Source organism: Sphaerodactylus townsendi, linkage group LG02 (assembly GCF_021028975.2).
Source record: "Sphaerodactylus townsendi isolate TG3544 linkage group LG02, MPM_Stown_v2.3, whole genome shotgun sequence".
Taxonomy (NCBI): Eukaryota; Metazoa; Chordata; class Lepidosauria; order Squamata; family Sphaerodactylidae; genus Sphaerodactylus; species Sphaerodactylus townsendi.
In genome coordinates this window covers 65555861-65572815 of record NC_059426.1, presented here as the reverse complement: position 1 = coordinate 65572815, position 16955 = coordinate 65555861, and the positions used below count along the sequence as shown (strand labels likewise).

The window sequence follows — 16955 nt, the reverse complement described above, 5'->3', positions numbered from 1 at the left end:
GCAGGGCTACCCTTGGGCCTGCTCCAGAAACTCCAGCAGGAGCAGAATGCAGCAGCACAGGTCCTTATCCGGACCCCTTGGCAGGCACATATTCCTTACCTGTGCTCTGCCAACTGCACTGGCTCTGGGTGGAGTACCAGGTCAAGTTCAAGGTTTTGGTGTTAACCTTCAAAGTCCTTAATGGTCTGGGGCCATATACCATTGGGACCATCTCTACCGCTATGTCCCCAAAGATCACCCCGGTCAATGAATGAAAATCTACTGATGATCCCTAGCCCGAAAATTGTTCAGCTTGCCTTAACCAGGGCCCAGACTCTTTTGGCTGTGGGCCAAATCTGGTGGAACACTCTGTTGAGTGTGACCTGGGCCCTGCGGGATCTGATGCAGTTCCGCAGAACCTGTAAGATAGAGCTGTTCCACCAGGCTCATGGTGAAGGTAGCTATGGTTTTTACCATCTTGGCCTCCCTCTTTCCATCCCTCTTTTTTCCCTCCTCTCCTGTATACTTGTTTTTACTGTAATTTAAACATCATCTAGTTTTAGAAATGTCTGGTGTTGGATGTAAACTTTGTTTTAAACCAGTATTGTATTTTATTTAAATGTTAGAAGCCACATGAGGGGAAAGGTGACATATAAAACCAATACATTAATGAATGAATGACACATACACACTGGCAGTGACACCTTTTAAACTTCCTTTCTCACAAAGAAGTGTGAGAAACTTTGATGGGATAGCATCCAGACAAAAGGAAGGCACGTATAGGTCTTTTCAACAGGAATATCGCCATGTGTTAATCAAAGGTACCTAAAACTGTTTCACTTTGTCTGCAGTGTAGCCCATTTATTCTCCAGTCAAACAGGCAGATCTCTTATTTCCTGAGCATATTTTGTCAGAATTAACCTTTGATAGTTTCAATGGAACTTACTTTCTAAAATGCAGGGCAATGCATTCCTGGACCTTACAAATGACAGATTAACCCCAAGCTCCTGTTTAAAATGGCATCAATTGAGATGTTGTGGCATGAGAACTGGGAGTCATAGAACACAAAGTGACTATGGGAAACCCGCCATTGGGGTGCCAAGTAGCCTATCTGCTGGCACCTTTGGCAAATGTGAGTGCCTCTGCTTTTCTGCCCCATTGCCCAGAAAGAAGGCAGCCATTGTCCTTTAGGGTTTTCCATTGGCAGCAGAATGGTTAGCAATGACAGACAGCACAATCTTTATTTCAGGCAAGGCAGTTGAGACAAAAGATCCCCTATCCCTAGAATGGCAGTTGAGACAGATGCTTGGTACATTGGATGGAAGTATGTGTGTGGGAAATAGCATCACCCAGAGCACCCATGGAGAAATCCTATTAAGGGTATAAATACTGCACTGTCTCAATGCAGTAAGTTATGCAGAAGGGACATCTCTGATTGACATGCCATTTTATGGTGTTGTGCTGGTTCATCTGGTTTATGGATGCACCATCCACATATGTCACTGACTGATCTTCATGAGTATTTGATGAATTCTGTATCTACCTGAAACACGCTGCATTCTAGATCAAAATAAAGATGTTTAACAACTTTTTGTCAATGTTTTCTTTTGTCTACCTAAATCACAGGTCACAGAATTCGAGTAAAGTATCTGAGTCCTCACCCACCTCCCTGATTTATTTTTAACTTTACAGGTACAAAAACTGGCTGTGGCTGAAAGTTCTAAATGGATGCCCTGCATGTTCTGGTCGGAATACAGGATGAAAAACATGCATGCAGGACCTCCTTTGGGCTAGCTGTGCAAAACTCCCTATTCATAGCCCAACACTGATTTTATCATCTAGAACAGTGTGTATGAGTACAGAATCAATTTCATAGGCCACACCTGGCATACGGACCACCAGCTACCAGAAAATAAAACAGGGAAACCTTAATGAGGCCAAACACACCCACTGTAACCTTTAGGGATGGTGGCAAGACTGTGCCCCTGTGAAAGCCAGTGGCAGTGGATGGGCCAGTTTTAATTACTGCTTTGGCCCTCACACTAGAGGCTAGGCAATTCCTTCCGAAACAAGGAAACCTCAGGCTCTCTAACCCCACTACAGAGCACATCAAATCTCCCATCATAGAATTTGGCACCTGGAAGCACATTTTAATCCCCCTTACGGCATCTTAAAAACATGTGTTTGCAATTTCCTATTTGTCCCACCTTCCCGCAAAAATAAAATCACTCTTGAAAATTACTAGGTCTCCCAGATCCTAGTTTTACATGCTGGTGGCTATGTGATGAGATGTAGTTTGAAAGTCCTAAAAGCAGCAGGAAGACTTTTATCCCCACCTAAACCATACCACTCGCCTTATCGTGTTTTAATTTATTTAGCTGAGCATAGCTAAGATTTGGTTAAACTCATGTTTGAGTTTTTCTGATTGGCTCTAATTTTCTTTTTTAATTCTATAAAATGTATAGCCAGCCTTTCTTTCCTCACAAGAGTGCTGATTCCATATCTCCTTGAATGTTAGGTCAGAATAGTAAAACGTGGCCTTAATGTTGAGGACACAATGCTACATTTCATATTCAACAATTATTGTGAGCAATCATCCTTCCTCCAAATTAACCAAATTACATTTTAATACCATCATTTGCAGGGGCATAAATGTATCAAAAATAAAATACTACTATAGATTTCTTAACTAATGAACTAGTTGGGAAACACAAAATAAGTTTTATTTTACAAAAAGATAGGGAAAGAACCAAATCAAAGCCACACAAATGATTTTCATTCACACACACATGTTTATTTTCATAAATAACGTTCCAATAAATAACAATATCATCATTTTTCATAGCAGTTAGATGGTACAATTATGACGCCCAGTTTACAATAGCCCTCCCCAGTTCTTGATAATAAGAAAATGGTAGTAGAACAATGGTCAGTACTGTTCCCTCATCCCTACAATCTTCTAAATGGTCTTGAGGTTCACACCAGCTTTATGCAAGGCTTTTAAGGTAAGACAAAAATATTTCATGGCCTAGCTGAGGAACTAAATTTTGACTGGCAAAATTTCTTTCCCTCCCTGCTAGGGCTGCTGCAGATAAGCATGCTTGGAAGAGAACAGGACTGTTCTCATGAAATTGCCATCTTATTGATGTGCTATTTATATTCTGAACTGGAAGTTCATATTCTGAGCAGTGCATATACATATCTCCAGTAACTCCCACAGATTAGAAGGCTGACTAGTTGTTCTCTGTAATTTAAACTGGATGGAAATACACCCTCTTCCTAGCCAACTGGTGGTTTTCCCGGTGCATTGTATCTCTGAAAGGAGTTCTGAGAAATGGTTAGCCAGAGGGACTGAAAGCAAATTGCATGGCCGTGGGTTTGGACTGCAATTGGAAGCCAGCCAACCTTGCTCACAGAAATGTCAGCTAAAAACATTCAACCAGTAGCATTTGGCCTGAGAAAGAGTGGAAATGGCATTCAAATGTCCTTGATATTCAGAAGGATCATCCCTGATTTTGATTTAATTTTTAATTTGTCCCTTGTTATCTGTTAGGTCTTGAACCTTGAAGCAATGAACGGACTCTGTATTGTTGATCAGCAGTGTTTGATAGGCGTTGAAGCACTCAACTGGGCAAAGCCAGTTCTGGGGAACCTGGCTTTTGCTACCCATTTTATTCCAATGTTAATTCCCCCTCCCATTTTGACAAAGAATGTGAGAGTTAGTTTAGAGCTAAGGTGCCCCAAGGTCAGCAATAGATAGAGATAGAGCCTCCTGGCAACCTGCTCCCACAGGACAACAGAAACAATCCCAGTTCCCGTGAAACCAAAGTGTCAGGGGAAAGCCTAGTTATCTACTCAGCGTGTGAAACCATAAAGCAAAGATCAAGGAAAGAATGTCCCAGGACAGCAGGCTGGTTACATATATCTTGTAGCAGTTACATTGAGCTAGGAATGCATCTCAATCAACTAGATACAATCCCCCTGACATTACCGCTGCCACTTCCCTCACTGCTATGATGGTCCTCTTGATTCATCTACAATCATGCCTGCTTCAAAGGAAGCCACATCCATTCTCAGGTGGCACTTGGGGTGGGGGCTCTTTCCTAGATAACTCACAGATGGGGGAACATGCCAGCTCTTTAAAACCTGATGTCAGTTGCCTTGGCTGTTTTTCTTCTGGTAGCACAGAAGGCAGCAGCGCTCCCGAGGTCCACTGTTCACAGAACAAGCAGGGCACACAGCACTGTGGCATAACCTGCAGAGACACAGAATCCATTTTGTTACTGATTTAGCCATCTGATCTGAAACAAATTACAGACTCATCCCTTACACTGAGAATAAGGGTATTTCAAGAAGTGATGCTAAAAAGGCTTTTTGTAGGCTTTCCCCTAGAACTGACATAGCAATTACACTCTACTGTTATTAAGAGAATCTGGACAATTATGGTTATATTCCAGTGTTTACCCTGTTGTCCTTCTCTCCTTTTGAAAATCTGGTTTATAGGGATTTTTCTGATTTTTTAAAAAATGCAGTTGCAATTGAAGCTGGCAGGGCTCTTCTGATTTACTTGGTGGCGGAGCAGTGAGGAAACTGGTGGAGTCACTGTCTTTTTCATTTTAATTCAAAGTATATAAGCAAAAATCCTGCAGGCACGAATGTTGTTAGGAAATAATCTAATATCACTCACACCTCTCCTCCCACACGGCTCTGTTTTACAGAAACCAAGGCTTGGAATGATCAGCAATATTGTTGTGGTTGCCTAGCAGCCTCCAAAATAGCCACTGAGAGCTTAATGGACATTCTTTCCTTAAAGCTACAGGTGTTGCTTTTATTTGAGGAATTTTAATTTTTTGTGATGTGTAATTATTTTTTAGATTTCAGGTTTTTCTGCAAACTAAGTTTATAGAGAAATCCTCCCATCTGTCTCTAGTTTCATCTTATGGATCTATTAATCTTACTTTTTATCGCCTTGTTTAGAATGAGATATTTACTGATATAAGGCAAAAGATGACAGAAATTAAATGATTTATATTCTAGAAGGACCTATAGAAAAAAAGAAAAAGAAAAAGAAAAAAGGACATTTTGTACCTTACTGGCCAAAAGTCAAAGGAAACACTTTTGCATGTCAAAGGAAACCAAGGGGCGCTATCAGTGCTCTCACTGTGATTTTCTGAGCTACAATTCGCACAACTGACAATACAGATGAGTTTTGAAAGCAGATTGCATCACTGGCTCTCAAAGCTGTAGGGATCAAAGATATGGAACAACCTCAACTGTCTGTGCCGTTCCTTTGGTATGTCTTTTGGAACACAGTCATATGCAGTGCCGTTCTGTGTGAGGGTATACCCTTCTAAATTATTTGAAAGTCAATATGTTTAGAAAGGTTGTCTCAGTTTAGGATTGTACTGTCAGTTAACCTGAATTATAAACCAGAGTGAAAAAACAGTCTTGATTAATCTTAAACCAATTTATTGTGCTTTCAGATTGACACCTTGACACCATGAACAAAACTGTAGCAACCAGCTTCTCCAAGTGAATTATGTGATTGCTGACAAGTAATAAAATTCTGTGTTTAGGGCAATCGGACCATGAGTCCTTTACCTAATATGCCTTCTGAAATCCTGTTCCTGAACATACCTTCTCCCCTGAAAAGAGAACAGGAGGGGCATAGTGGGCTACTGCAGGATGGATAAGATGCAACATTTGCTCTCTGCCAGTATAAGGACTTGGGCTAATGGAAACACTAGTGATGATCTAAGCCCATGTCAGGAAAATTTGAAAAATGAGACCCCTGCAAACCAGGCAACTTCTACATAATTTTTATTTTGTATATTTTATTCCACTTCTTTTCTGTTTTAAGTTATGCTTGTAGTCTTGGGAAGAGCATCCTGGCTTTGCCCCAATAATCTGAACTTTTACTTAGTCGCTGATCTGACTGCTGAGCTTTCAGCTGGTTTTGCCCACAAAGCATATCTTCAAAGTCACATGAACTAGAGTGGCTTTTTAAAATGAAAGCAGAGATTCTCAGGAAGCTGAATTTTGTGAATTTTCAGCATTTCCAAAGATTCCTAGCACATGTAAACATGGGCCTCACCAATGAAAAAACAATAAGCCTTCAGCAAGCTAAGAATGCAGTCTCAATTCCTTCCACCTTTACACCTCTGCAAGCAGCTGAAGGGCTTCTCTCTGTCCCTTTTTTGGCCATAAATATGAAAAAGAAAAACAACTATAGTTACTGAAAACAAAAGGTGCTCATTTTGTATTTCGTAAGATGTTTCCCACCTTATGACGCTGGTAACAGCCCTTACCACTCTTGGAGTTTATAAAAACCACAACATCTTATTTTGGGTGAAGACTTCCCTTTTCTGCAGCTGTTGTTTACCAAGGTAGTGGTGGTGGGGACCTTAAATTTCAGCTACAGGAGTAGCGTGTTGCAGCAGCTTAGAGTGGCAGACATGGACATGTGACATCCAGGTTAAAATCCTTTGTAACTGTGATTCTCCCTGGATGGCTTTGGGCCTTCACTGTCAAATCCTTGTCAGGCTAACCTACAAGTTGATGTTGTGATAAAATGAGAAATAGATACACTGATCTGTTAGGACAGGGTGGAAAAGAATCTAAAAACCATTGTGCAGGGGAATGAACCTGGTTCTTGGCTCGCCTCTATGCATTTATAGGATACCAATTAATTCCTATATGGTTCTGTACATTTCATTTTTAATTACTTAAATTTACTTCATTTATACCTTGCCTTTTCCCCCAATGGGGACCTAAAGCAGTTTACATTATTCTCCTTTCCTTCATTTTATGTTCAAAGCAATCCTGTGAGGTAGGTCAGGCTGAGACAGCATGACTGGTCCAAGGTCACCCAGAAAGATTCCATGGGAAAGTGGCTTGGTCTCCCAGCTCATAGGTCAATACTCTGACCCATTACCCCTCACTATGCCTCTGAATAATGTACAGTTCTAATGTTACTGAAAGCTTCATGTTTGAACTAGAGATATTCATGTGCAAAAGGTCATGACTAGTACATCATGCAGGGATTTGACGGTGATGTGAATTCAGAACTGAATCTATGAGCTCTATGCACAGCTGGCTGCAATGGTGTAATATCCCATGAACTCTCAGACTCTGACTCTGGAAGGTCTTCCTCTGTGAGCAAGACAAGAGGACCCAGGCATTCCAGTGAGGATGCCCTGTAGGCCCCAGTACCTCAGAGGGGTGAGTCAACATACCTGAACAGGACTCTGAGAAGCTTGTTGAGAAAATGCATCAGTGGACCCTGCTGAAACTTTGGACTATGCCAAATGTGTAAAGAATAACCTCCCAGCTCAGAATCCCCTGTAATCATCATAAATACTCCCAGAACAAAGTTAGCAAGCTGTGGCTGAAGACATATCAGAAAGTAAAGTGAGTGAGCCCCCCCCACACACACTTTCAACAGTTCTACTCATGAGGAAGAATCTCAGACTCATGACCAGGATTATCTTCACAATCACACCAGGAAGAGGGAGCCCCAGCTATAAAATTGTCTGGATGTTGCTCCTGCAGATTCCTTCAGCATAGCTCTTTGTCTTCTATTTCAACACTAACTGGACAGCTCCTCCATTGCTCCAGCTGTCTTGCTTCTTGCCCTGATTGGACAGTTCCCTGGGGCCCTTAACAATCCAGCCATGGGGCCTGCTCCTTGCCTTGCTAGACCTGTCTCTTTGCTAGAATCCAAGCCACATGGCTCCAATGAGGGCAGAAGGTGGACACACCTGTGTTCATTGGCAGCAAATGATTCTCCTGTTTGTCCAAGTACTGTCATTCTGCACAGCACAAGAAGAAGGCTAATTTCTTGATCAGGCCTCTTTTCTGACATGCAGACTGCATCAAGAATAGGAGGCAGATGTAGAAGGAGTCCTAAAATGGAGACCCCCAAGAAATATTCTGCTCCTGTAAGTGGAGAAATGCATTTTATCTGGGGCTTGATTAAAAAAACCCGCCCAACATTCAGTTTTAAAGTATCTCTCCTTCCTGGCTAAAGACAGCCAGGAAGGTGGAAGACAGTTGCTCCCAAGTATTGCCCATGTACCAAACATCAGAGCTTTGGAAATTAAAATGACCCCCCTGTCTGAATACCATGGGTAGTGGAAGATCCAAGCGTTAGAAGGAGCCTTACAGCAGCAACATGGGACAGGAAACTGAAAGTACTAGCCCCCTTGGGAAGTAATTCCTATTTTAAAAAAAACCAGTTGCTGGCAGTGTACAGAAAGAGAAGTGAAAAAGAGAAAGTCCTCTGAAGGTCAGGAGAGCCAGGAGAATGGAACAGCACTGAGTGGAGTCTTGGGGCAGTTACCAGGTGCCTGGACACTTTGGAGAGCTGAATGGAGTGGAGCTAACGGGTCAGCAAATGGTTCACAAACATATTTACCCTTTAAGTTCCTCTCACCAACAATAAAACTACTGGATTCATCACCTGCATTGGTATCGGCATGACAAGAGCCTGAAATCCTTTTTGCAGTGAGCACACATCCCTGAGATCTGAGTATGGGAATCGATGCCTTCAGTCTTCTGCCACAGGGCATCCTTTTCCCTGAGGAAGGCAAGGGGAAACAGAGAAACTCATCAGTCACTATTCTCACTCTTTGCTTGACTGAGAATTACTGGGGACTAACTTGAAACAATGCTAAACCTCATTCTTCCTCTTGGGATCCCAGAAATATGAAAGGCAACCCAGTCTAGCCATATTCTTTGAATTGATTCAGAAGTTGCTAGGGTTTAAATCCATTTACTAAAAATCTTTAACAAAAGCTAGTGTAAATTTTTTCCAGCAAAGTTTCTGAGAAGCCTATGGCAGGAATAGCAGACAAGATATAGATTGGAATTGAGGGGCAAGCAGGGAATATGTGATTCTTGGTGAGCTCTCCCTTATTTAGTGTGCTTTGGGTTTTGTGCTATCCAAGTACCACATTTTCAAAGTCACCCACATAGATATGCCTCCTCTTTCCCCCAGCTCCCCTTGGACTCCCTTTATTCACCGCAGTAGCTCCACCAGCCTTCCCTTCATGCTGCAGATTAAATCCTTCTGTTCTGACAGCTCCCCTTGGTATTTCTTTTCTTTTTCCTGCAATTCTTGTTGGATTTTCTTCAGCAACCGTTGTTCTTGTTGCTTGTCCTGTTGAGACCTAAGGAGAAGAAATATTTTTTTTCTAAACTCCTATCAACATTACAGAGGTAATTCTGGTTTATATCACTTTAACTATAATAGCTTCCTTCAAAAAATTTAAGGAACTGTAGTTCAAGGAAGGAAACATGTCCTCCCCCTATTGTACTTCCCAAAAAAGTCTAGTAAAGGTAATGATTATTAAGCAGTTTAAGTTTATAGTGTGAGATATCTTTGACCTCTGGAGTTTCTCTAAAATCTATTTGATCACTGCTATTCATCATGATGGTCTCTGTACATGTGTCAGTATTTGCTCAATTATAGGTGGTCAAGTGGAATCTATATATGCTCAAGAATCAACTAGGAAGTGGCCTTCCTTTCAACAACATTCACTGCCACGCTTTAAAATTTTATTTTATTATTCTTTCCCTATCATGTTGCATCTGACTTATGGCACCCCTGTAGGGTTTTCAAGGCAAGAGACATTCAGAGGAGGGTTGCCATTGCCTACCTCTGCCTAGTAAACCCAGACTTAGTGGTCTCTCATCCATACACTGTCCAGGCCGGAGCCTGCTTAGCTTCCCGAGATGATGAGAACAGGCTGGCCTGGATTATACAGGTCAAAGCAAACTGACACACTGTACCTAGGAGGATATCTCATAATTCATGACAATACCTCACAGTGTTGCTATTAATATAAAAGGGTGGAGGGCCCCATGTGCACTGCCATGAAGGAAAGAATATGGAATAATTTTGCCATATTATTATATTAAGTTATATTAAGCACATCATCATCATGTAATCCCTCACCACAATGCCTTAGGAAATAATATAAACAGGAGCACAGAGTAGGTGATGGAGTGGTTCTTAACTCAGATTCTCTCAGTGAATTTGAAGTAAGGAGGCTACTGCACTTACTGGCTCAGCTGCTGCTTGAGGTACTTCACCTCTTTCTCCTTGGCCACCAGTATTTGCTTTGCCTTCTGAACACCATCCATCATTTTGTCCAAATGGCTAGTCTGGCACTGAAGGAAATCAGGGGAAGGAAAACGCACAGTAGATCAGTTGCTTACAGTAAGAGAGTGAGAGAGCAGACATTTTCCTCCTAATCAGGAGCAAATGGGGAGAAGTCGCCACAACTTAAGATTCTGCAGCTCTTTCAGATGTGTAAATATATAATGATTAGATCAGAATACCCTCAGAAAGTGCCATTGGATTTCCAGGCTTTACAGCTTATAACTGCCTGTCGCTTACCCTCCAACTTTATTCTTTCACCTTTGGCAATATTTAGGACCTTGCTCATGTCAGAACTCGGCTGTATCAGATCCGAGGTCCATCTAGTTCAATACCCTATTTCACACAGAGGGAAGCCAAGAAACAGAATACAAAGGCAATAACGCTCACTTTGCCTTTTGTCCTCTCCCCCATCCCCACCTCTCTTTGAACCTCACTCTCATGGCAAGTATTATAGGGGTATATAGAGCAGAGGTCTATAGGCAGGTGTATGGGTGAGGCTGTGATACCATCATGTCACCTCTAGTAAAAATGGAAATTATGTGGGGTAGGTCTAGGAATTGCTGTATGGCAAAAGTGTAGCATTCCCAGCAATTCCTAGAGCAACCCCATGCCCCTTGTTTTTTTTTATTGGAAGTAACATGATGTCACAACTGGCATCACAGGTTTTAAAATTTTATTTCCTATCCAAGCAATGGGAGCAGGGGCCAGGGGATGCCCCACCCCAACAGGTTGCTTGGAAGCTCTCACTACTAACCATTGATGGACACATGATGATGATGTGCTTAATATAACTTAATATAATAATTAATAATATAATAATGGATGTGTTCTATGCCTTTTCAGACAACTAGGTTGTACACATTTTTTCAACTGTAGCCACAGTATAAATGTATACAAAGGCATGATGCTGCTGCTGGCTGCTTTATTTTCAATCCTTTCCCTAATAATTCCTACCATAGAACCTGCCTTTTAACACTACGACTGCCTGAGTAGTTGACATTATCTTTGAGCTACCTACCACAACCCCAAGAATTATTTCCCAGTAAGTTCGCCACTAGTTCTGACTTCATCAGATTGACAGGGCTGCCCCAAGCTTTTTTTACACCTATTCAGTAGGGAGAAACAGTGGGGCATAAATGCATTTTCCAGCCCGACACCCGAAAGATCTGGGCAAGAGGGAAGGACAGATGAGGGAGAGAACAATACCCACCCACGACTGCCATCTCCCCTCCCACTTCTCCCCAAGGGAAAGCAGAATATGACAGCAGAAGCAGAATGAGAAAGGTGGGTAGATGCGAAGGAGTCATGCCAGGGGCCACATGGAATTTTTAACAGAACCCAGGGCTTTAGGTATAATTTAAGTATAATTTGTATGTGTTGCTTGTAAACTGTTAAAATTTGTTGTTAGCTGCCCTGACCTTGGTCAGGAAATGGCAGAATAGATATAAAATGAATGATTAAATAAAACCCTGGGAAAAGGGAAGGGACTTAGGGAAGAAGGAGGATGAGATCCATGGCCAGCCGAAGCTTGGTAAGTGGGTAACGTTACTGGCCCAGGTGGGACTGGGGTGTGGGGTTTGGCAGGGCTCTTGGGAAGGCAAGGAGCACCCTGCCATGCTGTGTGCTAGTACAGTGATTCCCAACCAGGGTTCCGTGGTACCCTGGGGTGCCGTGAGCATGTCCCAGGAGCACTGCGGCAACGCTACCAGCCCCCCTCACTTTTGCTGTGTCCTCCGCTAGTGCCAGCAAGGACATGGAGCTGGCCCAGGGGGCAGGACCTGCCACAAGGTTAGCAGCCACATCCCGCCCCACAGTGCTTCCCTTCACCCTGGGAGGAGAAGGTGCAGGATGTGTGTGTGGCAAGCAAGAGCACTGGGAGGGAAAGGTGGGGGGAATGGCAGGGGTACCGTGAGATATGAAGAGTGAGGTCAAGGGTACCTTGACATCAAAAATGTTGGGAAACACTGTGCTAGTAGCTCACAAAAGGTCTCAATTCATGCTTCCCCCAGCGTCATCCTTAAAGACACAGGAGGAGGCAGTGCAGAAGAGACTATCCAAGAGCACTGTTCTGGCTCCTTTGACCAAGTCTTTGTGGCACCCCTCTAGCTCTGGCACCCTAGGCAATTGTCTCGGTACGTGTCATGGCTCTGTACATCATTCTACATTCACTCGCCATTTGTGTTTTTATTAGTCATTTGCAGTTTTGATAAGTTTACTTTAAGCTCTTTGTAGTCTGCTTGGATTTTTGTCATCCTGAATAATCGTTATCTACCCTGCTCACCTGATGATATATCATTTATGAATGTTAAACAGCACCAATCCCAGTATAGACCCTTCAGGGACCTACTGATTATGTTTCCCAACAAGAAGATGTAACATTTTAATTTGGACAGTATATTCTGCTAAAGTATGCTGCATTTCCTCAAAGTATTGTTAAGAAGACAGGAATGAAACAGGTGAGGTTCATGGAATCCCCAAGATACTAAGAACATATTTTTGTATATGTTTGTGCCAAATCCAAGATTAATCATGAGTTTTCATAGGCAGCACTGAATTTTTGATCTGAATGTTGTGATCTCAAACCTTAATGACTGTTAACATTGTACAAAAATTAAAAGTGAAGTTTTTTTTAAAAAAATCAGTTTTCAAATATCACTGAACTATGCCTAGTAAAGGTAATGAATGAATGAATATCACTGAACATTAGAACCTCTTGACGAAAATTTGTGATCAACCAGAAAAACTAGATTTCCCCTAAATTCAGAGTTCACAATCTGGAAAACTCCAATTTCAAAGTTAAATTTTTGCATTCCAATTAAAAATATGCAAAATTGACTCTAAGTTGAGCTGAATGCTCACTTATAATTTTTGTCTCTAATCCTGATGTACATGAAGGCTGGATCTCAGGACCTGACAACTCCTTCCTTCATAGAGGTGTGAGCCTACTTTGGGAGCGAGAGTGATGGTCAAATGAATGAGCTGTGCTCTGAGAACTCTCTGGTTCAAATCTCACCTAGGCCATGAACTCAAGATGTAGTTATTAGCAACCCATGTTCAGCCTCGGGTCCTTATTTGTAAAGGAAAACAGTTCTGAATAGCAAGATCATGTCTGAAGTACATTGAACACAGAAATCACTATAAAAATACTAAATATTATTATTAATTCTTTCTGCCAAAATAGTCTTCTTTCCCTGCGGATGATGCTTAAGCAACCCTTCTTTCTCCAGTTCCAGTATTCACCAAGAGAATTTTGGCCACTATCTGAGGACACACCAAATTATCTTCATTATCTTTGTGGGAGGTAGTGGCAAAAGTAGACCCTGTGTAAGCACTAGGTCATTACTGATGCATAGGGTGACATCACATCATGTTTACTAGACAGACAACATTTATGGGATGGTTTGTCATTGCCTTCCCTAGTTGTCTATACTTTACCCCAGCACTTTATTGACCTTGGAAGGATGGAGGGCTGAGTCAACTTTGAACTAGCTGCCTGAAACCAACTTCTGTTGGGATCGAACTCAAGTCATGAGTAGAGCTTTGACTGTAGTACTGCAACTTACCACTCTGCACCACAGGGCTTTATATCTATGTGGAACCATCACAAAAATACAATGACCAGAGCTCCTAAGGGCAGTATGGGAGTCTCTGCTTGTTGTGATATAAACTTCCTCCAATTCTCCTCCCAATAAAAAAATGGGATGCCAGGGATGCAGATGTGTTCAGGATCAGTTGCATTTTATTTCTCAGCTACCACTGACATATTGCATATGGAACAATGGGCTCCTACCTTCTCATGAATGTCCATTCTGGACTTAGTACTGGTGTCCTTCTTGGCTATGCTCTTGACTTCCTCTCCTCTGGTCTCAAATGGTACATTGAGCACAGTGACTGAAGCTACTTCTTCTGTTGACAACTCCCAGGATTGTTCCAGCTCTTTACTTAGCGTCTCTGCTATGTTAATGGCTCGCATTTTCTCAAGCTCCAGTTGCTCTACTTGGTTTGACAACGTCAGACACTCCTGTTTTAGGTCTGAGACCACAATCTCATTTTTTTCCTGCAAGGCTTTCTGTAGTGTTTGACTGGTGGTCATCAGGTTCTCCAGTTCATTTCTAAGTTGTGTGGCCTCCTGTGTCCGTGTCTCCATGGTGGCAGTAGTACTTCGAACTTGCTTCTCCAAGGCCTCTTTTTTTTCCAGGGCTTGTTGTAGTGTGACCAGGAGATTCTGTCTTTCGTCTTGCAGCTTGGTCACCTCCTTTTCTAAAGTTCCCTGTTGGCTCCTAAGTTCCTGCAAATTTCTTTCCCACCTGGCTTGCTTTTGGATAACTTGTGCTTCTAGTTGAGAGTTCGTGCTGGCTATTTCCTCCAGCTCCCTTCTCAGTGTTGTGTTTTTCTCCAGGGCCTTCTGTAGCTCAGCTAATTGGTAATTTAGGTCTCCCTGCAAGCTCTGAGCTATGTCTTCCCTATTCCTCAGGACCTTCTCCTGCTCCATCAAAGAATTCTGAAGGTTGACAACAAGCTCTTGAGATGCTGATAGCTCTTTCCGAAGATCCTGAATTTCTAGTTTTGAAAACACCAGACTCTGTTCCTGAGAGACTAGAGTTTCAATAAGAGTCTCCTTCTCCTTCTCAAGGACCTCTATTTCACCAAGACTTCTCGCTAACTTCTCCCTTAGGAGACCCTTCTCCAATATAGATGAATTTTCTTCCCTTTCTGTTACTATACAGGTCAGCTCTTGTGGTTGTTCCTCAGTTGTTTCCAGTTGGCCATGTTGACTTTGTAGGGCCACTGCTTCAGCTTCCCATTTCTTCAGACTCTCTTCATACACCTTCAGTTTCTCCTGCAGTCCTTGACATCGAGATGTCAGTTGCTGTCGCCTCAATTCTTGGGCCTCAATGTCTGCCAGGTGCTTTCTTCTCTCTACCTCCTGAGCACTCAGCCGTTGTTGAGCCTCCTCTAGAGACTTCTCAGCAGCTTTTTTCTTGGCCCAAGCCTCCTGGCATTCAATGGACAGATTAGCGATCTTACGTTCTGCCTCTCGGAGATAACCTATGGTCTCGGCAAACTCCTGCTGCTGTTTTTCCTTCTCTTCCATTTTCTCTCCGTGTTGTCTTTTAAGTTTTACCAGCTCTTCTTTCAGTGGCTCATTTTCCTCAGAAAAGGCTTGTCTTATGCATGTGTTCTCTTTTTGTTGCAGGGATATTTTCTGTTGCAAAGCCCCAAGCTCCCACATCAATATTCCCAAGTCCTGCTGTTTCCACAGGCTGACACATTCAGTGGTTCCCTGGTGTGATCTCTCAGCCTTTCTACAAAGGCAGAGTTCTGGCAGCAGGGAATCAAGTTCTTGGTTGGAAGATATATTATTTGGTTCCTCCTTTTCCATCTGCGTCTGCAAGTCACTATTCGCCCTTTGCACTTCCACCAGTTTCTCTTCAATAGAACCTGAACGCTGGGCATTTCTTTCCATGAAAGGATTCAGTTTTAGGAGAGAACTCATCTGCAGTAGACTGTTCTTTCTGCTTCTCCAGAGCCCAATCCAGTTTTCCATTGAATGTTTCAACTCAGGTCTAAATAGGCTATCAGCAGGAGACTGAATTGCATAGTGTTCCATTATTCCTGGTCGATCCCCACAATCTTTGTTGGCTTCTTGATGGCTCTCACGATCTCTATTTGAGTTCCCAGCCTATGGTCAAGAAACAAGCACACGATTTAGTGTGCTGTCATCATATAGAATCCTCCAAAATTATAGTTGATGTTAGTCAAAATTGTTTATAAGAGAGTAAATGCTTATGTACAAAAAACTTGCCTTGGAAAATATATCACTGATATGAATGGAAAAATGAATGTGATATTGAAGAACAACTTAACATTTGCCTGCTCAAGAGCTAATAAATATGGTTCCACAAGCAGTGAGAACAGTCATACATTTGTAGAGCAGTTAATGGGATATTTGGAAACATGCCCATCACAAACATATACTTTCTTCTCCTGGGGCAAACTGTAAAAAACTAGTCCCTTGACCCTGAAATGGGGAAAAACTGGCTTTGGAGGGAGCCAATTGCCTGGAACTTGAGGTGTAATCCCACAGCAATGTTATAACTGTTTCCAAATGTAAGTTAACATGAATGATGAATGAGCAGGCACTCCTTCATCTACAAAGAATAGACTGCCTGAATTATGAGGGCTAAGTAAACCTTCATCTTGCTGGTATATATAAAATTCTAAACCTAGGCTAGTACAACAGGTGAATACCCTGCATGTTTAGGGTTTGTGTACATCTTCCCTCTAAGAGCTGAATAAGAAATTGCACTGATTACACAAATTGCAGTGTACATTTTTCATGTAGATAAACTGTCACTGACTGCACCTTCCCAGCTTTCCAAGTTGGACGTGTTTCTTTAGGTTTGCCAATCTTTCTAGACCTGTCACAGATCCAGTTAGCAACTTGGGTAACAGACAGCACTCCAAGTCAACTCTGACTGTTTGATGCATTTAATATTTTGCTAGAATTTATGCCAGGTGCTATAAACCAAAGAAGATGTAGGAATACGTCTTTTGATGAGGTTTCTGCCTGTCTTGAATAACTGAGCATGTTGTAATGGCACTGATAAGTCTTGGTAACCTCCACTGTGCCAATAGGCTTGGAATACTATTTTTGAGCAGGTTTATGTCAGGTCAGAAGCTACTATCCATCACAGTCAAGGTTCTGTTCTTCCCCAATCATCTCATGGGAACCGGGAGTCACTTATTTACAGATGTAGATTAAGAGAGGCAGCAACCATTTCAAGAGGGAATCCACAGAGGTGAAGAT

General features: G+C 42.2%; 1 protein-coding gene across 4 annotated transcripts in view; it reads right to left on the bottom strand.

The window, feature by feature from the left end:
* Positions 1–2751: 2751 nt before the first annotated feature.
* RUFY4 (RUN and FYVE domain containing 4) overlaps positions 2752–16955 on the bottom strand; it is a 32078-nt gene continuing 17874 nt past the window's right edge. For 3 of the 4 annotated variants that reach the window (XM_048483395.1, XM_048483396.1, XM_048483398.1), the window contains 5 exons: positions 13935–15827; positions 10046–10152; positions 9003–9149; positions 8441–8557; positions 2752–4234 (listed from right to left, as the gene is read on the bottom strand). In XM_048483395.1, coding sequence (XP_048339352.1) covers positions 4132–4234; positions 8441–8557; positions 9003–9149; positions 10046–10152; positions 13935–15827 — 2367 coding nt within the window. In that variant the 3' untranslated portion in view covers positions 2752–4131. Of the gene's footprint in view, positions 4235–7805; positions 7918–8440; positions 8558–9002; positions 9150–10045; positions 10153–13934; positions 15828–16955 lie in introns of those variants that run through there. The other variant, XM_048483397.1, reaches the window with a different exon arrangement.